The sequence below is a fragment of the Megascapheus bottae genome, chromosome 12 (assembly GCF_031878675.1).
Source record: "Megascapheus bottae isolate mThoBot1 chromosome 12, mThoBot2.hap1, whole genome shotgun sequence".
NCBI classification, from domain to species: domain Eukaryota; kingdom Metazoa; phylum Chordata; class Mammalia; order Rodentia; family Geomyidae; genus Megascapheus; species Megascapheus bottae.
Window position 1 is genome coordinate 10,216,699 of NC_143520.1, and position 24,105 is coordinate 10,240,803.

Genomic DNA, 24,105 nt, shown 5'->3' on the forward strand with positions numbered 1-24,105 from the left:
TTTTGACTAAGATGAACATTTAAATCAGTGAACTTTGGGAAAGCAGACTACTGTCCAAATTGAAGCTTATCTAGTCAATTGAAGGCATCTAAACAGAACAAAAAGACCAGTTCCTTCAGCAATAGCTCCCAGTCCAGAAGAATGTCTTGGACTTTATCTCTCTGCTCAGGTTTTCCTGGGGCTTCACCTATAGGTCTTCAGACTGGAACTGTGCCACTGGCTCCCCTCAGTCTCTAGCTCAGTGGCTCATCCTGCAGTTTCATGTCTGCCAAATCTTTATTAGTGTGAGCCATTTTCTTACACGAAATCTCCTTTGAAGAAATTTATTAGAAAGAATTGGCTCATTCTGCTAGTTCTGTTTCTCCAGGGAACTTTAATACACTAATATATTGACTGAATTGCCAGTAAAGTTTGCCTTTCTGCAGAATCAACTCTTCCTTGCTTTGTGTTTGCTTCTATTTTGGTTTGAAGTTGGAGCTTTGCACTTGATAGGTGTGTATAGACTGGTCAGGACAAGAGTGACTTCATCTTAGTCAGAATGCACCTAATATTAGGCACATTTCTGGCTTCAGGGTCCAGTTGTAAAGTTCCACATACCACTCTAAGCAGTAGGTCTACTTTCAGTTGGCTGAGAAACTAAGCAGGAAAAAACTGATCAGGGTTACTCTGGGCAGTCATATTGGTTATAAAGCAAGATGGGCCAGGTGCCAATGGTTCACTCCTATAATCCTAGCTACTCAGGAGATTGAGAATATCGGTGCAAAACCACCCCGGGCATAAAAGTCCACGAGACTCTTATCTCCAATAACCACCAGAAAACTGGAAGTGGCACTGTGGCTCAAGTGTTAAAAAGCTAGCCTTGAACAGCTCAAGGACAATGCCCAGGCCCAAAGTTCAGATCCCATGATCAACAAAATAAATGATAATTAAAATAAAGCGAGATGGCTGGGTCATGGCTAGCCACATCTATACAGTCCTTAATGCCATTGAATTGCTTATTCACGCAAGTTTTAAAATAGTAAGCTTTATGTTTTGTGTATGTTATCACAATTAAAGATCATGGTTCAAAGCCAGCATAGGCAGAAAAGTCTGTGAGACTCTTATCTACAATCAAACACCAAAAAGTAGGAAGTAGAATTGTGGCTTCAATAGAAGTGTGTTAGCTTTGAGCACAAAAGCTCAGGGACATCACCCAGGTTCTGCACTGAAGCCCTAAGTCAAGGACAAAATTATTATTATTAATAATAATAATAACAATAATAAAGTGACCCACTATAGATTCAGGAGAGGAGATGGCATTTAACTGCGGGCAGCTGAATCTACGTCTGCTTTTTTACATTTTTGCCATTATCTACAACTCCCTCTGTCCTCCCTTGAATACAGTAATTAAGGTGCTCTGGTTGATGCTTACCTGATATTGTAGATACTGTAGTAAATATGAGTAGTGGCCCTGCCCTCCAGGGCCACCATAGAAAATTCAGGCCAGTTCTTCAAGCTCTTCTATATTTTCACACTGCTCGAGAGAAAAGATGGAGCACCTTAAAAAGGTGTTCAAATCCTTACATACTCAAAGTATCTTAAACAAAAGTGGATGAGGCCTTGAATTCTCAGCCTTTCTTGGTTTACTGGCACATCTGGGAGTATTTTTCCTCACTCTTCGGTATAGGACACATTCTTCTCCACTTCTTCTCTCTCTACTAGCTGGCCTACACAATCTTTGAAGTCCCGCTCACCTGTCATTTCTGCAGGCAACATTTCCTCACTTCAGATCAGATTGTATTCCTTTGGACATTCTCTTAACACCATGGCCTTCTGGTCAAATTTTTGTATTTGTTGGTATGGCTATCTGATTCATCTTCTGTCTCCTCCAGGAAACTCCAAAGCAGCAACCAGTCAGTTGTTTTCTCAGTATTGGATGTATGTACAGGGCCTGGCACTTCTTAGTCAGAACCTTACGTTACTCAGCTTTCATTACTATCATGAAGTAATCTGAGAGAAATCTACTTTTGGTGTGTGTGCTGGCCCTAGGACTTGAACTCAGGGCCTGAGCACGGTTCCTGAACTTGTTTTACTCAAGGATCTACTACTTGAACTGCTCTACTTCTGGATTGGGGGGGTGTAGTAAGGATAGTTTATTGGAAATAAGTGTTTCATTGGATTTCCTGCCCATACTGGTTTTTTTATTAAAGAATTTATTAACATTGATTTTTATATCATCTTTCAAATGACATATTTAACAAACAAGTATTCAAGAAGGGAATCTCTATATACAATCACTGGCACTTAGATTTTAGAAAATAATTAAAATTAGGCTGAGGGTTTGTATGTTATAGATACATATTAATCTATGTAATGAAACATTATGTCTATAGAGTAATAAACTTTTATGTCTATGTAGTTGTGTTTATATTTCCAATACCATGTCCATAGCATTGGGTACACAAATATTGATTCCTCACTCTTATACTGTTTGGATCTAATAGCCACATATTAAGGATACCGTGCGCCTTTTGTTCCTTTGGTCTTGATTTGTCTCATTCAACATGATTCACTCTAAATTCATCCACTTCCCTGTGAATGCCATTATTTTATCTTATCCATTGGCTATGTAGAATTCCAGTGTGTGTGTGTGTGTGTGTGTGTGTGTGTGTGTGTGTATAACATTTTTTGCATCCATTCATCTGCAGTAGGGCATCTGGATTGTTTCCATCACCTGGCTATTGTGAATAGTGCAGAAATAAACATAGCTGAGCAGGTGTCCTTATCATATCCTGGGTCATGATGTTCAGGATAGATGCCCAGGAGTGGTATGGCGGGATCATAGGGAAGGTCTATTTTTAGTTAAGAAATCTCCACAGTGCTTTCCAGAGTGGCTGAACTTGCTTACAATCCCACCAGCAGTGCAGTAGGGTTCCTTTTTCTCCACAACCCCGCCAGCATCTATCATTGTCTAAGTTCAAAATCTTGGCCATTCTTATTGGGGTAAGGTGGTATCTTAGGCCATACTGGTTTTGAATTGTGATCTCAGAGTCCTGAGTAGCTAGGATTAACTACCTGTATGAGCCACTGGTATCCAGTGATAAATCAACTTCCAAGGAACAAAAGTTCATTTTGGCTCATGGCCAGAAGTTGCAGTCCAGGGGCTCTTGGTCATGCTGCCTTTAGGCCTGAGGTGAGGTAGCACATCCTGGTGGGGAGTGCACATTGGAAAAATCTGCTTGCCTCGTGGTTATCAGGAAGCAAAGAAAGAAGAGAGTCTAATATCTTAGTATCCTCTGCAGGGGGATGCCCAATTAACTAACTCCCACTGCACCCTCCTTCCTCCAAAAATCCTACCCCCATCCCATAATGACTTGGGCCCAGAACAAAGCCTTTGAACATCAAGATCCATACTATAACACACCTCAATCACTTTTCAATGAATGAATGAATAAATGTATAGAAAATACCTGAATTAAAGGCTGGGATTTATTCATCCAACACCATACTCTTCTATGTAAGACAACTTAAGATTGCCTGGATGCAAGAGATATAATATATTTTAGACTGACAGCAAAAGGAATGCTATTCAAGGGTTCATTTTATATACTGCATATTCTATACTGATTTTTTGTTATTAGAAACACAATTTGAAACTAGAACGATACTTCTTTTAATTTTTTTACATGGTAGTCATTGATCTGCAGTCATATCTTGAGAGGAAATGCCATGAATGAAAGAGAAGTGTATTTAACTTTTGTGGTATTCAAAACTTGCTGGAAAAGCTTGGCTCCTATTCGCTATGCAAGTGACCTGGCTAAGTGGGTATGTTAAACACTCAAATGTGTAATTTTCTACTGGTACTTTGTGCAACAAGACTCTTCTTTTTGCTGTCTTTCAGCAAACCTCATTATCTTTCTGGTGACCCTGTTAGTCATCTCATTTTCTTTTGGTTTGTTTGCAAGTTTAAAAATTATTAACTCCATCTCCTGCCTCACAGAGGATTGCCTGGTACTCCACATTTGTAGTGTGAATTCTTTTACTTCATCATTACTACCTTGAATAAAGGAGACGAGTGCATTTTCCTAGAAGGAGACATAATTAAAACCTCTTATCTTTATTACATGCAGTAGTCACTATTCTCAATTTGAAGACCAAGAGGACTATACATGGAAGAGGATTATTAATTTTTAATATTGTTGAAACAAAATTAAAATAAGATTGTACGTATCAGTCACCGTGGAATTAGGGAAAGGTGCTTGTGTATGTAGGATGCTAGTCTTGAAGAAAGGTAAGAAAAAAGAAGAGAGAAATAAGAACAAAGACCTTCCTTGGGTGAGCAGCTTGATTTATCAGCTTTGTCAATGACCTACAAATATGCAGTGTGACAATATTGCAGGTGAGTGACACTGTAGTGAAATGTCAAGCAATCATAATGGCACAGTGAGTTGCACCTGTTACCTCCAGTAATGCTGCAAGAAAATACAAGTAGGAGGGCCAAATCTCAGGCTGTCCTGGGGAATAAAGCAATATGAGACCTTGGAAGTAACCAGGGCAAAAAGGGGGCTGGAGATATGGATGAAGTGGTAGAGCAGCTGCTTGACAAGTGAGAGGCCTTGATTTCAATACATGGCACTGCTAAAACAAATCCAGATGAGTCCAGCACAGAGGTAGAGAATACATTAATTATGCAGAAGGCCCTGAATGTTTGCTCCCCAACACCCACCCCCCAAAATGAAGAAAACAGTACCACATCATTCTAAACAGTTATATCCTCCCGTATTAGGAGAATTGAAAACAACACAATCCTTTCTTGTTAACAAGTATATTTAATGAAGATACTAGCTGTTATTTACAGAAGATATACATACAATCTCTACATATTAAATGTAGTCTAATTTTGAAAACAAAAAAGGTACTCGGAAGTTACATACTAAATAAATTAAAAAAAGTATTTGGCACAATATCTATTACATAGCAAATAAATAACTCTATACCGTTGATTGAATGAACTATTTACAATCTATTTGAAAGTGCAAAACAATCATTGAAAATTAAAATATTTGTAATAACATTTAAGTCCAGAAAATACGCTTTTTTAAAATCAGTAATCATAAATTTGTAGCTGAAAGATTTTTAATGCCCAGGAAAATATTTTAATTTTGAAAAAGGTTTTTGTGTATATTGTGCTCTTCTGAATTGTTATTTTCTATCTTTCTTAACACTGGCAATTTTAAGAACCTTGGTGTCTTTCAGCAGAATTTTTATATATGGAATCCTGATTTTTAAGATTTAGAAGTTACATTGTAAACATAAATATTATTCAATGTATCATTCAGAAGTTACAGGCCATTTCTTCCTCAGTTACTTAGATCAGCAGTGTTTTATGTAAGGTGGTAGATTCTATTTGTTCAGTGATAAGGCGATGAGATAGAAAAATGCGTTTTATTTGAACTTCTACAACTCCTCAATGCCTCTCCAACCTCATGCTCCAAATTAAGATACTGAGTTAAAATATCAGGAAGCCCTCTCACCAGCAATGTATCCAGATCAATCACATTTGTAGCAAGTTAGATCAAGTAAACACGCTTGGTGATAATATTTCTCTTGACAGTGGCATATGTAACCAAGCTCTTCCTGGGAGCCTTGTGAAGATGGCACAACTGGAAATGAAACAGACTGACTAGCCACAGGGGAATTCCTAAGCTAGCGTGTATCAGCTTTATGCAAGCCAAATAATTTCCTCTCTCATCATGTAGTTGGGAAGCTGAATGCAGCCCTGAAATGTCTCAGGATGTGGGGGGGGAGTAATTTTTTTTTTCCTTTCTTGCTTTGTCAATCTCTCTAGTGGCAATACATTCAGCAGTAACAGGAATGGCATTTTTGAAAGATTGTGGATTGGAGGTAAACCATTGCTCTTTAGATGTCTATGGCCTGCGAGGCTCTAATCTGTGTGACATCTGTGATAAAGTTCTCTGGTTGTCAATCACATTTAATTGCCGCACGTAACTCCGGACATCCTGATGGTTCTTATTAGCTTGAGCTGCATCAAGATCTGTTGAAAGAAGAGAGCAAAATTGGCATTGCATAATTTATGTATATAAGACCCAGATTTGTTTCTCCTTTTGTTAATGGAGAAATACATTTATCATCAATTTCTGAGTTTCATCAAGGCCTTTTAACATACTACAAACACTGAAATGCTTCTACCTGGTTGTTCCATTGTCTCTCTTCTGCCCTCCAACTTTCTTTTCTTTCCTGGAGTCATCTGTTTTGATCATTTTCCTTTGCATTTCTCATTGGGGAGGTAAGGAGGGTGGGAGGGAAAACACCAAATAAAAAGGGAAACATTTGTCTGATGGTCCCTAGTGACAGATGAAAATTATTTCCTCTTACGAGCCCACCTCTGGTCTCACACTCAGAGTCTGGAACTCCTTTGATCTAGATAAGGACTAATGTCAAAAGATGCTATTTCATTAGCAATGCGCAAAAGCTGAAAGTGGAGCGGTGGCAAAGGGCAGAGCTTGAGCTTTGATCACACAAGCTTGGTAACATGTTGCACCTCGGCTCTCAGGTCAAGCCCCAGGACCAGCAAAAGAAAAAAAATAAAGACAAAAAGAAACAACAACTCCCAGGCTGAAGTTAGGATTTCAACGTCCAGTCTCCCATGTTACTTATTCTGAAGCCCAGTTGCAGTTCTATTGCGGTTCTCTCCCCTGGCGAGTGAGCGCCTGGGCTCTCAGTGAGGTTTAACACATGTCACTCAGCCCTCAGCCCCACGCAGGCAGTATGTAAAGATGAGTATCACTGCAGTGGTGATACAAATGCAGGCCCTGGAAGCCCCAGAAGAATCATGTCTAGCTCTTCCTTTTTATTGTTTTCTTTTTCCATTTAAGAAATAGGAAACCTGGATTTCTTCCCAGTGAATTCTCTTTTAAATAAAATTGGGGAAAGTGCTTGGTTTAAACCTAACACTTCAGCCATGGGCTATGGCCACCTCTGTCCTCCAGGATCTCTAATGTGAGCCCTCTAGTTCAGTTGGCCGTGGGAGTCTGACTCCTGAGCAGAGTTCTGCCACAGCACAGTGCTCCCTGGAGTCCAGTTGTCCCTGTAAAGCCACCCACTATCCCCAAGATCATCAGAATGCCATCTGCACATCGCAGTGGAGACTGCAATGCAGGTCTGATCACAGAAAAGTGTGTGGTGGTGACGGGGGGGGGGTATAAAGGCCCCTATCACTGTGAGAAGAAACTCATCAGTATAATTATCACATAGAAATAATAGCAGAGTGAACTGCTGAACACACTGTGCCCAATTTCCTCCGCCTTACACTGGCAGTGTACTCGACATGTACAATATCCTGTAATTACATTGTACACAATCCCACAATGTTTATGAATCTATTCCTATAGCTTTATCTATAGATTGTTGACTTCAGAGCCGAACAGCTGTTGTTTACCAGCAGTTAACTGATAACTTCAACAAATGCAGTAGGGATTTAAAATATATCCTTCTTACTTCTCTCCATGAAGATATGGCAGAGTATAATTATTTTTTCCCCATTGCTGGGGTTTGAACTCAGAGTCTTACACTTGCTACTCAGGCACTCCATTGGAGCCATTCAGCCAGCACTTTTCTGCTTTATTGTTCAGGTACAGCTTGGCTGGCCTCAGACTGTACTCTTATCTATGCCTCCTTCACAACTGGGGTCACAGATGTGTAGCATCGTGCCAATGATAGTTGAGATGGGGTCATAGCAGCTTTTTGCCTAGGCTGACCTCATCTGCCTCCAGAGCAGTTGGTATTATAGACATGAGGTAGTAGACACTGTATTAGCAGAGTATTTGCTACCAAAGAGGCTCATGAAACAAATGATTTTATTCTGGTTCCTTATTTATTCTTGAACTTAACCTCAAACCTTCTCAAGGACCAACTCTTTCAATGACACCAGATTTAATATATAATTTCAAGAAGGTCTTGGGATGGGTACCCCTGAAAGGCCATGGAGTCTAGATTTATGAACTCCTAATGTAACTGCTATCATGTGTCCATTCTCATTTTCACTTGTTCCACTGCTTTATGACCAAGCCTTTAAGCACAGAGTAGAGGACTATAGAAAATTACAGACATTTAAACTTTGATGGAATCCTCATAGGGATGATGTGGTCAAGCATAATGCTTCAAATATTAGAATCATTGGAATTAACTTTTTCATTTTAGTCCCAGGGCATGAACTCAGGACCTGGGTGCTGTCCCTGAGCTTTTTTTTTTTTTAGTTTTTTTTTTCATATATTTTTATTGTAATTAATAGAAGGGTTACATGATATTTGCCAGATAGAAGGTGCATTAATTCACATATATTGATACCCTTTCACATGTCTTGGTCCCCATTTCCCTTCCCCCGGTCCCCTCATCTTGTTTTTCCCCCATCCCTATCCAATTTCAAATAACCAAATACAAATATATCCGATATATCAGATAACAAAGTGAGATACCAATATGAGATAACCAAGAGATAACACAGTACATTAAGGACAACAATCATTCATTATATGGCTTTTGTTTCTATATCCTAGAGGTCCTTTCATTTAGCGTCATACTATATGGCCTTATGTATCTAGGTTTTGTTCTATTGTAAATCTCTGCTAGGAGAGCCCAAGGTTTCTACTGATTATGACAAATGAGGGAAACCATTGAGCCTAAGTTCCTTTGAGTCTGGCTTACTTCACTTAATGTGATTTTTTTCTACGTCTTTCCATTTCCTAACAAATGGGGCGATGTTGTTCTTTCTGACAGCAGCATAGAATTCCATTGTGTATAAATACCACATCTTCTTGATCCAATTATCTACTGAGGGACATCTGGGTTGGTTCCATATATTTGCTATGGTAAATAGTGCTGCAATGAACATTGTTGTGCTAGTGGATTTAGTATGCCCTTGTTTCTGGATGACTGGGTAAATGCCAAGTAGTGGAATTGCTGGGTCATAGGGGAGCTCTATGTTTAGTCTTTTGAGGAACTGCCATACTGCTTTCCATAGTGGTTGAACGAGTTTGCACTCCCACCAACAGTGTAGCAGTGATCCCTCCTGGCCACATCCCCTCCAGCATCTGTTATTTGTTTTCTTGATCCTGGCCATTCTAACTGGACTGAGGTGGAATCTTAGTGTTGTTTTGATTTGCATTTCTTTTATGACCAGAGATGTTGAGCATTTCTTCATGTGTCTATAGGCCATTTTTGTTTCTTCTTCAGAGAAAGAAGCTGTATGGTTGGTGAAGATCTTCTCCCACTCTGTAGGCTTCCTAATTAGTTTACTAGCTATGTCCTTTGCCATACAAAAGCTCTTCAGTTTAATGCAGTCCCACTTATCTAGCCTTTCTCTGATTTGTTGTGATTCTTGGTCCTTATTAAGAAAGTTTCGACCTGTGCCAAGGAGGCCTAGTGTATCTCCTATTTCTTCTTGTAAAGTTTTCAGTGTGTCAGCTTTTACCTCCAGGTCTTTGATCCATTTGGAGTTAATTTTAATGCAGGGTGACAAAGAAGGATCCAACTTTAGTTTTCTGCAGGTGCTTAACCAGTTCTGCCAGCACCACTTGTTGAAGAGGCTGTCTTTCTTCCATTCTATTTTTTTGGCTCCCTTGTCAAAGATTAGGTGTCCATAGGTCTGTGGTTTAATATCTGGGTCCTCAGTTCTATTCCATTGGTCTTCAGGCCTGTTCTTGTGCCAGTACCAAGCTGTTTTGATAATTATAGCTCTGTAATAGAGTCTAAAGTTTGGTATTGAAATTCCTCCTGCGCTGTTCTTTCTGCTAAGAAGTGTTTTTGCTGTCCCTGAGCTTTTGTACTAAACGTTAGTGCTCTATCACAGCTCCACTTCCAGCTTTTTGGTGGTTAATTAGAAATAATAGTCTCATGGACTTTCCTGCCTGGGCTGGCTTCAAACCATGATTCTCAGACCTCAGCTAGTATTACTGGCATGAGCAACCAGTGCCCTGTTGGGAAATTATCTGTCTATCTATCTGTCTGTCTGTCTGTCTGTCTGTCTGTCTGTCTGTCTGTCTACCTGGGTTTGGGCTCTATCCATGAGCTTCTTTTGCTCAATGCTAGTGCTCTACCACTTGATCCACAGTGCCACTTCTAGTTTTTTCTGAGTAGTTTATTGGAGGGAGATACGAGTCTCGTGAGTCTCCCTGCTCAGGCTGTCTTGGATCCTCGGATCTCAGCCTCCTGAGTAGCTAGGACCACAGGCAATGACTGGCACCCAGGCTGGAATGAACTTTTTAAAGTTTTACTTGCTCCCCAAATTGAGGTTAAGTTCCCCACATTTTGCTAGATGAATATTTACAAGTTTTTGCATCCATGTGAGCAAACTCTGGCTTTAGTACATACAACAAATTAGTCTACTAAAACAAAGTCCTTTTTGTTAAGTTGTTTTGTTAATGGGCATTGGGTTTTCTGGAGAGAGTGGACTAGAAGTCGTACCATGATGTCCATGTCATCATGTTAAGGAACCAGTACTTATTTTTGTTTTGCTAGTCCCAGGGCTTGAACTCAGAGTCTAGGCACTGTCTCTGAGCTTCTCTTTTGCTCCAGGGTAACTAACACTTGAGCCTCCACAGCACTTCTGCTTTTTCCTGAGGAATTGAAGCCAGGGCTTCATGCATGCTAGGCAGCACTCTACCAGTAAGCCACCTTCCTGGCCCTAAGAGCCAATATTCTTTTTTTTAATGATATTTTTATTGTATTTAATAGAAGGGTTACATTATATTCACCAGATAGAAGGTGCATTACTTCACAAACATTGATACCCCTTCTCATGTTTTTGTCGCCATTTCCCTCCCTTTACCTCTTCATCTTGTTTTCCCCCCTCCCTATCCTATTTCAAATAAGCAAATGAACATATATACAATATACCAGAAAACAAAGTAAGACATTGTAAAAGTATGAGATAACCAAGGGATACTGAAAGAGATGAGAAATAACCTAGTACATTAAGCACAGCAACCACACATTATATGGCTCTTGTTATCATATCCTGGAGGTCCTTTCAGTTAGCATCATCCTATATGGCCTTATTTATACACAATGGAATTCTATGCTGCCATCAGAAAGAATGACATCACCCCATTTGTAAGGAAATGGAAAGATTTGGAAAAAATCATATTAAGTACAAGTAAGCCAGACTCAAAGGAACAGAGGCTCCATGGTTTCCCTCATTTGTTATTATTAGTATAAACCCCGGACTCTCCTAGAAGAGGTTTACAATAGGGCAAAACCTAGATACATAAGAGCCAATATTCTTTAGATGACTGTAGCAAAGAACTTCATAAGGCCCACTTCCTAAGTCCCCAAATGAACAGTGGGAGCCAAACGTGCTGTCTTGGTATAGGGGAGATCATGCCACCAACATGACTATCTGGTCTATGACACAACTTAACCCTCAACAGACTGAAACAGCAACTTAGTGGTAGCAGCGTTTGCCTACTTAGTGAAGTATTGTATCAATTCTTGTGATACATAATTGGATTGTTAAACAATCACCCCAAATTCCCTAGATTAGAGATAAATATAAAATCCTGCTGTGAGGCTTTCTTACAAATGTGCTACCTACATAAACATTATCTTTCCTAGCTTATCAGCACAGCCCTCAGTCATCCTGGACTGCCAGGCATTGCTCAACATTAAGCCGTGAGTCACTCAGGGAGGTGCTTGGAGGCTGGGTCACTTGGTCATGGTGCCCTACTTGTCTCTAGTTGCCCTAGAAGGAGCAAATTAATTCTCTTTGGGTCTATCTATTATTCTGATGGTTATTTTCTAGTTGTTACAACAAGGTAAACATTTTTTTTCTGGTTTTACAATAGCAACACAAAATCTGAAACCCAAGGCTTGTACTTTGTAGACATCATGGTCCTAAATTATGGCCTCTGATATAATCAGATGCAGTCCAGACTGCTAGAGTGTCTCCATGGTCTCATTAAAAAGGACTTAATCACCGAGACTGCCACTGCAGAAAGCAGCAGCACTGAACTTACTGAAGGGCTGGCTCCTGTAGTACCTCACTGTTCTGGCAGAATTGGCAAGCATGCGCTACAAGGAATCAAAAGAAAGAAAGAAAAAGACACAAACACAAGTCAGCTCAGTGTATAATCCAAAAAAGGAAGACAAACCATTATTTATTCCTGCAATATTTCGTCCCACAAGAAACAGCACGTTCTGAGACTTGACTACGGGAGGAAGCTGGCTGATGTAGAACCTGTTTAATGATCTTAAAGGGGTGCTTGTGGTCACATGCACACCCATGAGACAGCTTTAGGTAAGGGGTATTCATGGCATTGCTTTCGTCTCATTGCTTGTTCCCCATGATGGGGGAAAAAGCATTTGTGACACTGTAGTTTCACACTCAGAAATGCTTTTCACCGTCCTTTCTTAAGGATAACATAAATTTATAAGAGAATTGATAGAGATCTTAGATTTGCAGAAGGGTTGGCTTGTCAAATTTCTTAGTGTTAAACAGGACTGAATAGTAAGTAACATAGTCTCTCTATAAGGTTTTGCTATCACATTATCGACTTCTCCAGTCTTTCAGCAAGTGTGTGATTTACTATTAATCATAATTATTTTCCTTCTTTCCTTTTACTTCCCTTCTAATTATAACATAATTTAGGAAATCAGAAAATGCTACAACCAAGAAAAAAGCAACTTAAATGATCACTTCAGGGGGAAAAGGCATTAATAATTTGGTATGCTTCATTCTGATACTTACAAATATGTGTACATAAGCCTATATTAAAAATAAAGCATGATTCTATAATATTCATATAATATACATATATGTGCTTTTGGTTTGAAATTTTCCCAACTGTATTATTACATTTTGACTGTTTCTATGCCACTGGCATTTTTTTTTTTACAAATTTTTACATGAAGATGCATTCCATCAAATACACAGATCATTATCAATTTGATTGTTAATGTTGTCATTAAGTGATCTTACAATAAAAGGTAATCTTTTGTATCGAGCTTGATTAAAAAATCAAAGAAGGGGCTGGGAGTTTGGCCTAGTGGTAGAGTGCTTGCCTAGCATGCACGAAGACCCAGGGTCAGTTCCTCGGTACCACATACATAGAAAAAAGCCGGAAGTGGTGCTGAGGCTCAAGTGATAGAGCTCTAGCCTTGAGAAAGCCCAAGGACAGTCAGTGCTCAGGCCCTGAGCTCAAGGCCAGGACTGGCCAAAAAAAAAAAAAATCAAAGAAGAAAAAATACCCTTGGGACAAAAACATGAGAAAGGGTAGCAATGTAAGTGAAGTAATGCAAATATAATGTAACCCTTCTATTAATTACAATAAAAATATATTTAACAAAACCTCTGAAGAACAGAAACTAAGATTCTTGGTCCCTGAGGAAAATCACCAGTGCGACCTCTGCCCATTCTGTAACCAGGATGTATGTCTCTTTTCCACAGTATTCTGACCAACAACTAGGTCCCTCAGTTCCTGTCTAGATTTCAGGATATCCCTGCTCTGAAGGAAAAGAACCTGTAGAAATGGTGGAGCAATCCTACAATGAGCAGAAAACTGATAAGCCTCCATTCAAGAAAAAAACTCCTCCACTTCTGAGGAGCTAATTCCAGTCGTGCTTTCCTCTTTCATGTACCCTTGGTGTACCAATATATAAGGTAATGATCAGCACTAGAGCCTCACGTCTGTAATCCTACCTATGAGGATCATAATTCAAAGCCAGCTTACGCAAAAAAGTCCATAAGACTCTCATCTCCAACTAACCAGCAAAATGCTGGAAGTGAAGGTGTGGTTCAGCAAGAAAGAACCAGCCTTAAAGGACTATACCCAAGCCCAGAGTTCAAGCTTAATGCTAAAACATACATACATACATACAAAAATACATAGAAAGAAAGAAAAAAAGCAAATGACTTCGATGAAATCATGGGTAGTATTAAAAAAAAAATCATAGACCACTGAGTGCCAGAGGCTCAGTCTGTAGTCCTAGCTACACAGAGAGCTGACATCTAAAGATTGCTGTTTGAAGCCAACCCAGGCAGAAAAGTCCATGAGCCTTTCATCTTCAATTAATTGGTGTTGTAGCTCAAGTGACAGAGTGCTAGCCTGCAGCAAAAAATAGCTTAAGGATGGTACTCAGACCCTGAGTTCACACCCTGGGACTAGCACTATATCAGCTGTCTATATGCCTATTTATCTGTCTGTCTGTCTGTCTGTCTGTCTGTCTGTCTGTCTGTCTATCTATCTGTCTATCTATCTATTTATCATCTTAGAAGATTACACACACCCACCCACACACACATCAAGTGTATATCGTAAACCCTCATTGCATACTGCTGCTTTGAGGATGCTGGCAGGCAGGAAGTGACATGGTCTGCGTCAGCCAACTCCTCACACACAGAGAGACAATGAGAAAAGCAGGTTCTTTGCTTTCATAAAGTGTCCTAAAAGCCAGCACTATCTGTTGATCGGCATGAGAAAGCGACCACCAATACTTCCAAGAAAATGCAGTATACAATGTATAATTAGCCTCTGATATATAGAGCCCTGAAATAAACAGTAACTATGATCATTTTCCTGCTAATTTACTTTAAGTTGTTTTTTCACTTCTCTAAAGGCTTTGCCTAGGAAGGGCACAAGTATAGTCTATGTAGAATTATTGTAATTCTTCAGATATTGAATGGAGTATAATTACCAAAAACCCTGGGAAATGCTGCCAGTTTGTCCCTCTGAAGAATAATAAAACAATTAGTAGGGGTCAGAAACCTCTTCCTATACCATTTTGTATGGAGTAATTGTTCTGCTTTTTAGTTTTGAAAGCTAAAACATTTCCTTCTGACTTCAGTGTTCCACTACTCTTTACAGCTATACTCCAGAGGCTTCATAATTTTTAGCTCATTATGTAGTTGAAAATGTGAGAACAATTGTTTAAATCAGTAATTTCCAACTCTGAAGTTCATTCTACCTTTCCAAATCTTTGATTAATTTTAACAATGGTTTTAATTTTGACGGATCTTTTTTAATTGTACTCAAAGATAACTTCAGTTTAACTTTAAAATCCAAATTTGGCTTTAGAAGGAGGGCCTATTCTTTTCCTTTGTGAGGTCCAGACAATAGTGTTTAATGGTGTGAACCTACAGTAATGATGTATGAACCCCCGTGGCACTGCTGGCCCATGCAGAGGCCAGTGAAGGGTTAACTTGCTATGTGAACTCCATGCTCTTATGTACTCATTGACCTATGCAATACCTAACATGCTACTGAGACTTCTCACATGATCTCAAACCACCTCCAGCCTGTGGTTTCTCACTGAGTAACTGTGTTTGCCAATGGAACACATTACATAAATCCAAGAGCAATGCCTTTTATTTATAGTCGTGTGTGTGTGTGTGTGTGTATGCTGGTATCGGGGCTTCAGCTCTGGACTCACATTCTGGCTTAGCTTTTTCATTTCATTCAAGACTAGTATGCACTCTATTGCTTAAGCCAAACCTCCACTTCTGCCTTTTTTTTGCTAGTGAATTTTCTTCCACAGCTGGCTTCAGACTGTGATCCTCAGGTTTTAGTCTCCTAACTAGCTAGGATAATAGATGTGTGTCCAGCACAGAAATTTCTGTCACAATTTTTTGTGTTGTTTTGGGTAATAATAAACTCTTCCTTTACTTTTCATTCACTTATAGTAGTGTGAGCTTTGGAAAGCCATAAATAAACATATTTAGTTACTATTTACTTATTTTGCTAGTCTGGGGCTTGAACTCAGGGCTTAGGCACTGTTCTTGAGCTTTCTCAAGGCTAACACTCTACCACTTGAGCCACTTCCGGCATTTTCTGTATGTGTGGTACTGAGGAATCAAACTCAGGACTTTGCCCACACTAGGCAATCACTTTACCACTAGGCCACATTCCCAGCCCCATTTAGTTACATGTAAGAGTCAATTCTTCAATAATTGAAGACAGCTATTATCTTTCTCCTCTCTATCCTTTCTTATTTAATCTAAATAATCCCAATTTATTCAACAATTCTTTATGAGACAGTTTGACTTCTCTTCTGGATAACCTCTAGTGTGACTCTTTACTACAAAGAGATGATCTTCTTTCCCTCCTTGACCTAGCTGAGGTTACACATCCAAGGTTACTGTTGAACTCACTGTGGATAAAACCTTACAGCCTGGTCCAACAAGCTGCTTTTATATATAGCTACCTGCTCTACCAATGTGCAGATGAGTTGATGGATTTTCCATTTATCTTCACAAAAATCTACCTAGTCTTTTTTAAATTATATTTTTGTGATCTGCAAGTGGTTTCACCAAAGAGTTTCCACTCCATAGACCAGTTTATGAATACAATGTACTTTGATCCATGTCTATCATTCTCCTTCATCCCTCCCAACCCAATGCCTCTGCTCCACTGTTTTAATCTCCGGGGATATGCACTGAATTTTATGACTGCATCATTCCCCCACCTGTTATCTTCATTGGCACATTTGTTTGTTCTCAGTCAAGGTTGCCTGAAACGAAGGTTTTAAAAGACACTGGCATCATCATCCAACTGGCACAATGGACTGGAGCCCAAAATTACACCCTAGGCTGGGCAGTCTTGCCAGAGCAGGTTGGCCTGCCTGGAACTGGCCAGGCAACTTTCTAGCATGCCAGGCTGGGGTGGGGGTGGATGGGATGCCTGATTACTCCAAATCAGAGCTTCTCATCTTTTTTTTTCTTCCCATCCAAGTAAATCTGTGGATTATGACACACTCTCATTAGCTACTCACTTATTACAACAGCAAGTGGTAATCCAAGGTGGAAAACAAGGAGGACAGGCTCCCTCAGAAGGTGTTCCAAGTCAGTGCGGTAGATAAGTGAAGCCCCAACCCCCACCTGCACTGACTTTTCTCTGGATTCATTCTGAGCATGGGAATCAGGGCTTGTTTTTGAAATGTAATTTGTTCCCATAGTTTGTAACCTGCAAGGTGCAGAGATGGGACCAAGTGAAAGCTGGTAAAGTTCCCTCAAGATGGACAGAGAGAAGTTAACAGAGAAAAAGGGAGATTGTGAGTGGTGGACTGTGTAACCATACTCATGCACTTGTTTTTCTTTATAGTGTCTCAGAAGTGTTTATTCTTCATGAGGCCTGAGATGCTGAGAGAGATACAAAGACACTGCCTCAAGGTAACAGTGCCAAACACAAGAAGCCTTCAAGCTCGCACAGAGGCAAATATACTTGGGTCGTTGGGTCCAATGAGGCAGGAGGTGCTTGTTCTCACAGGCCCGACTTGGCCTCTGTGGCCAGGCCTCATCCATTTACCTTCTTGAGCCATGACCCTTTGGAAGCAGGCTGGCCAAACCACATCCATCCAGACAAGGTGCTAACCTAACCTACGAGGCCTTGCCATGACATTTCCATCCTTTCTAGCCAGCCCCCTTGTGTCCCTTTCCCTGCCTGTCGCTGAGGAGATGCAGGCTTGGGTCTAGTGTTCAAGTTCAAACCAGCAGCCCTGCAGGCAATACTGCCTGGTATTCTTACCACTCCTAGAACTCCCGCTCTGCCTCCCTGGGCCTAGTCCATTTGGCCACTTTGCTTGCAAGAGCTGTCTTTTTTTTTTTTTTTAAAGCGTATTTATTTCCTTATTGTTTTCTTCACATACATCATGTGTTCAAAGAATCTTGATCTGTCACCTCTTGGAAGAGCTACTTTTGGATCTCAGAGCTTTCCTAAGTGCCTCCCTAAAGGTTTTGGGGGCTTCACTTTACTGCCCTTTAAAAATCTTAATCTTGGAGCCAAGAGCACGCTAGTGGTAGAGTGCTTGCCTCGTATGCATGAAGCCCTGGCCTCAGCACCACATACACAGTACCACATACCCAGAAAAGGCTGGAAGTGGTGCTCTGGCTTAAGTGGTATAGTACTAGCCTTGAGAAAGCCCAAGGACAGTGCCCAGGTCCTAAGTTTAAGCCCCAGGACTGGCAAAAAAATTCTTTAACCTTTTTTTTTTGTTTTTTTTTGGTCATGGTGTTTCAATTCAGGGCCTGGCTGCTGTCCCACTCAAGGATAGCCACAGTGCCACTTCTGGTTTTCCCGAAGGAGGTAAGAGTCTCATGGACTTTCCTGCCTAGGCTGGCTTTGAACTGCAATCCTCCGATCTCAGCCTCCTGAGCAGCTAGGATTATAGGTGTGCGCCATTGGCACCTGGATCTTTCTCTCACTCTTTTTTTTTTTAATCTTGTGGGTTTTTGGGTTTTTGTACACAGGGTCTCCCGAGCACTGCCACACCTGGCTTATTCTTGTTCTTCACGTTTACCATATTCCCTTTTCATTCTTTCTACTCCTACTGATATGACTCTCCCTCAAACTTTTACACCTATTGAATATATAACCCTTGGCAATTATTCCTTGGTTTTCACAAGTAAATATCTTTCTGAAATACTGTAGAATTTTACCCAGACTTTAACCTATTCAGGATAACAATTTGTCTTCCCCACAACTGATACAGAAACATATGGTCTCTCTTTTACAAAGATTTTCCAAGATGAATATACACAACAGAGACCAGAGTTAAGCAGAGCTGAATTAACTTTCACGGATACATCGCTGAAGAAGAAACTTAAAGGCTGGGACTTTGGTTCAAGTGGTTGAACACCTGCCTAGCAAGTGAGAGGCCCTGAGTTCAAACCCCAGTACTACCAAAGGAAAAAAAGAAGATGGAGGAGGAAGAGGACCAGGGAGAAGTTACAAATATTCCCTTGCCACCAGCTGTGAATTTTTATTATCCAAGGGGCATGTAACATACACACACGTGCACATGTGTACCACACATGATGCTCATGGTTTATTTCATATGATACCTACAGGACATGGCAGCTCAGGTGCCTTCGCAGGTACACGTGAAGTGTGGGCCTCTGTCTTCACGATAGGAGACCCAGTGCCACAGTGGGGTAGGGGGCAAAAACACCCACCCAGAACAAAAAGCAAAGGGAGAATCATGTCAACCACAGTTATGAAAAGGGCTCTGAAATACCCTGGCTGATCAAATTTTCTGACAGAAAATAATTTAGATTCAATTATGGTTACATAAAATCCTTTGGAGGGGGTTTAGTTCCAAGTCTATCACTGAAATAAAATCAGGTTATTCCTTTATGTATGAACCATTCGTTGCTTGTTGGTCATTGGTGACGCATGACTATAATCCTAGTTACTCAGGAGCTGAGGTTTGAAGGATCACAGTGTCAAGCCAGCATGGGTAAAAAGTTCACAAGATTCTAGCTTCCAACTAACTAGTAAAAAGCTAGCAAGAGTTATGGCTCCAGTGGCCAACCAAGCTAGCAAACCTAAGTGGGCATGAGGATCTGAGTTCAAACCTAATTTTTTGCATACTTATAACATGCCAGTCATAGTTGGAGAAATATCAGTGGGCAAGACAGATATGAGGTAACTCAAAAATCCTGTCTGATAGGGCAAGGTTACGGTAGACAGCGATGGTGTGAGGCACTCAGGGAAGAGTGCTTGGGAGCTCCAGCCTGCACTATGACAGGAGCCAGGCAGGTGAAGACAAAGGTACATGCAAGGCAGACAGGAGGAAAAGAAGGAAGGGAGATCTTGCCTGGTCTCTGGATCAAGTACACAGAACACAGAGTGTGAGATGAGGTTGGGATGGGCTGATAACAGCTCTAGACTTGTGTTGTGGTATGTAACATGGTTCTATTACCTGTTGACATTTCTATAAAATTCCCTTTGCTTCGTTTTGTTGTGGACATTTCTTTACTAATCTCATGACTTGGGTTTTGTCAGTTTTGTTTATTTTATTTATTTATTTATTTATTTTTATTTATTTTTTGCCAGTCCTGGGGCTCAGGGCCTGAGCACTGTCCTTGGACTTTCTCAAGGCTAGAGCTCTGCCACTTGAGCCTCAGCACCACTTCCGGCTTTTTTCTTTGTATGTGGTACCGAGGAATTGAACCCGATCTTTGTGCATGTGAGGCAGGCACTTTGCCAGTAGGCCAAACTCCCAGCCCCAGTTTTGTTTATTTTTGAACAGTTTATGTTTTATCTTTTAGTCTGCTTTTAATTTTCTAAACGACAAGGACTGCTTTGAAGGCATATTCAAATTTTCTAGAAAAAGCCTTCACCTGGACAGCCTGTGTGTTGTGTTGCTTTTAAAGCACACATGTTGGAGAACCTAAATTTGTATAAAGATGTAAACTTGGCTAGGCGCTGGTAGCTCAAGCCTATAATCTTGGCTACACAGGAGGCTGAGATCTGAGGATTGCGGTTCAAAGCCAGCCTAGGCATGAAAGTCGGAAATCTATGAGATTCTTATTTCTAATTAACTGCTGGAAAATGGAAAGTGGCACTATGGCTCAAGCAGTACAGTGCTAGTGTTGAGCTGAAGAGCTCAGGGACAGTGTCCAGGTCCAGAGTTCAAGCCCCATGACCGACAAAAGAAAAAAGGACTTTTAAGGTTTCCTTTAGGTTGGTAGAGTCTGGGAGTTGAGAGGATTTGATTACCATACCTAGTGATACAAAAATAGAAGGATTCCAAATTTTCCTTAATGAATCGCTTCTGTTAAAGTTTCCACGAATCTCAAAGTTTTCCCTATGCCACTTATTCCAAATCATACTTCTAAATGAATATACCGAAATATGGGGATTTCTGAAATAGATCAAGCTCCTAAATGCGCGAACTGTGCCTGTTGGCATGCTCTATGCAGCCTGGGTTGGTGGCAGTGGGCCAGCATGTTATCCTCTCATCCATTGCAGTCTACCTTCTAAGTGTTATAAATATTCATACATGCCACAGAAAGCTATGAAGGGCTTTATTCAAACAATTTTGAATATTCCTTTATGTTCCCCCAAATGAAAGAATGTCTGCCTTCTTTTTTTTTTTCCACACAAGGATCAGAAGTGAATTCTCCTTTGTGTGCATCCATAAATCCTGCAAACCAATATGCAACAAATTCGCTAATCCTCATTTCATTCCTCAAGGGTGAAGACATTCAAAATGTATAAATACTTATGCATTGCCTTGGTCTTTTGATGTGACTGCAATACTTCCACCAAGGAAAGGCATCCGTGTTCCTGGCTAGTGAGTTCTGCCCCTGCCAGGGATACCCCACCCTCTGGGGACAGAGCCTACCAGCCCCACACAGGCGGCCAGCTCTGCTCACAAACCAATGGTCCAAACCGATGGATAATTGAAAAGTGGCAGTGACATCAGTCTTAAAACAAAGAGGGTTTCTTTCCCCAAGACACACAGCAGTAGTGGCAGTGATAAAGCGGCAGAGGCAGGGGTAGTTTATGAAGTGGAAAGGTTAGAAAGTTAGCAACAGTGCTAGATGGATCAAAGTCGGTTTTGGAAACCATATTCAAATCTTTTTTCTTTAAACCCATTTCATTTTCTAGTTCCATCTAGCCCATGGAAGAACATTTTTGAAATCACATACTTCTCATGGTGTGACTTATTGAATAAAAGGAAACGTATAAAGTTGCTGGAGCAGAGGCCTAACAGTATTTTCAATATCATTTTCCCCCTCCTCTTTCAAACTAAGAGACATCCTTAGTTTTTAAGGGATACTCAAAGTGAGGCTTTTCTAGTCTTCTTTTCGTGGGATTGTATTTCTAGCCTCTGAAATGGGAGGGAGTGGTGAGTACGTCTTCTTCCCCATCCCAAAGGAGAAGCAGCATGCCTCTGCCCTCTCATCTCCCATCCCAGTACCTCCACCCATTATGAATTTGGATTCATATTCTTATAGCAAGAATAAAAGGATATCTGGGGGCTGGGAGTTTGGCCTAGTGGTAGAGTGTTTGCCTTGCATGCACCAAGATTCCTCAGTACCACATACATAGAAAAAAGCCGGAAGTGGTGCTGAGGTTCAAGTGGTAGAGCCTTAGCCTTGAGAAAGTCCAAGGATAGTGCTCAGGCCCTGAGCTCAAGCCTAGAACTGGCAAAAGAAAAAAAAAAGAATAAAAGGATATCTGCATTTACCCTTTGTTTTTGCTGCCCTGAGTTCAAGCCCCGGGGCTGGCAAAAAAAAAAAAATCCACAGTTCTTCATGGCTTATAGGAAAGCTTGTGTGTCTTGATTTATTAAGTCTCTCACCTTACTCTCTCCTTGACTGGCTGAACTCATGTGACTGGCACCAGACCCAATACTTACTGTCAAGGAGGGCCTTGAGTAAACATTCCCAATACTTCCACCCCCACCCACACCAATGCCTTCCAAGTCTACCTCCACAGCCCTACCTCTGGCTGTCTCATCCCCCATAGGACAACTAGCATTCCTGCAGACTACTATACATACCTCAGACTATAAGCAAGGAGCAAGTGTCTGGCTCTGGCTGGAGGCTTCTTCTGCAGCTCTTTCCTCCCCCTCCCCCCTACATAATCCTGTGCTGGTGTTGAGCCCTCAATTCTCCACATCTTTTTGAACCTAAGAAGGTATAGGCACCATCCCCATTTTCAGCCCACAGAGAAGGCAACTCCAGAGTGAGGAAAACAAGTCGTGACTTTCACGACTCTCAGCCCAGAAGGCCCGAGTTCTTTCCACAGTGCCACAGCCACACTGAGAATCAGTCTCGCCGGCAAATCCTCACCCATGTGATGACAAAACACACTCACACCCTGTCCAAAGGATTCAGACAATGGCATATTATTCCATTAACTTGTATCTGTAGCTAAGAAAGGTTTCATCAAGACCTACTTAAAGAACCTATACTAGACAACACGTTAAAACAAAATCTTGTTGGTAGGATACAATATAGGACCATGGCTGGACAGTACGGAATAGGAATACGTGTTAGATCGACATTTGTTGTGAAATTTGTGTTGTGGAGATTTCCAAAGTTCCCTCTCTGAACGTCAATGCACTTGAAGCAATCCGTGTTTAGATTAAATGCATCAGCATAAAGATCTGCTATATAGTTGCATTTGCCTACACAACAGACTAGGCAAATCAACATTTCAAAGGCATCCTGGGGCACTCTAGCTCCACAAACCTTACAAAACACAACCACAACCCATAAGTCAGTGCGGAACATTTGTGTTCTTTAGCAACAGGCAGCCAGAGACAGAAAACCAGCATAAAGGCAGCGGCTGCTGGGAGTCACAGCACAAATACTATTCAGCTTCACAAAAGAGAACTGACAGAATTAAATAGGTAGCCAATTTGAACCAAACAGTTCAAAACTCCTTTATGTGTAACTACCTTTTAACATGGAAGCCTATATGGAAATTATTTCCTTTATTAATACAAATGCAGATTTTATTTAAAAAAAAAACCCATGGTGGGTTAAGGTTATAATATTGTACGTACCATTTTTTCAAAGTTTACTAGATTGTCAATGAACGTCTTGTTCCCCTCATGAGTAAATGTCATATCTATAAAGAAATAAAAGCCACATTCGAATCACTACACCGAAATATGCCAGAAGAAGAAAGCACAATCACACCATTAGACTATGCAGGTGCATTTGCATAACACTGTAGCTGAAGAAAAGCTGATCATAATTCTCTTTATTGGAAGGTGTTTAACTTTCTAAATCACGTTATCTGAGTTTAGTAAAATTTCTAACTGAATCCTGTTTCACTAACAAGGTTTCCGCCTGGTGAGTCTCTGCTCTTCAGCCATCTACCAACTCTCAGACAGTCTGGGCACAAAGGTGAGCAGGGGACTGTCAGCCCCAAGAGCAAAATGTGATCAAGGTGTAGCTAATCTTTGCTTCTCAAGAACTCACCATCTGCCTGGCCTGTCCATTTCTTAGGATTACCTTTAATGAGAAGAGGCATGAATGGGATGAGAGGAGGATCCAGCTTAGCTGCTGTGAGCCTGTAGGCCCGATGGTTTCTGGAAGGATCCTTAGGGAAGACAGAAAAGCTGGTCAGTGACACGTGACACAGACACCACCATTTTACACACAGGGCCTCCTTCTGGTATAATCTGGTATTTTGGAGTCAACATAGCTCCAGTCAAACAAATTGATTTAATCTTCTAAAACAACTTTACATATAATTCAGATGTTTTTGCTTTGGGGTCCCATTCTGGCTGAAAAGGATATTTGGGGACTGGGGCCCGGGGGGAGAGACTGATTTGAAAGCAAGGGGGAAATATGTAAAGCATCTTAACCTT

At 40.7% G+C, this 24,105-nt stretch overlaps 1 protein-coding gene across 2 annotated transcripts in view; it reads right to left on the reverse strand.

Moving 5' to 3' along the window:
- Positions 1-4,656: 4,656 nt before the first annotated feature.
- Rapgef4 (Rap guanine nucleotide exchange factor 4) overlaps positions 4,657-24,105 on the reverse strand; it is a 303,371-nt gene continuing 283,922 nt past the window's right edge. For both annotated transcript variants that reach the window (XM_090342624.1, XM_090342623.1), the window contains 4 exons: positions 23,747-23,834; positions 23,293-23,357; positions 12,012-12,066; positions 4,657-6,034 (listed from right to left, as the gene is read on the reverse strand). In XM_090342624.1, the coding sequence (XP_090198750.1) occupies positions 5,907-6,034; positions 12,012-12,066; positions 23,293-23,357; positions 23,747-23,834 (336 nt within the window). In that variant the 3' untranslated portion in view covers positions 4,657-5,906. The remainder of the gene's footprint in view (positions 6,035-12,011; positions 12,067-23,292; positions 23,358-23,746; positions 23,835-24,105) is intronic.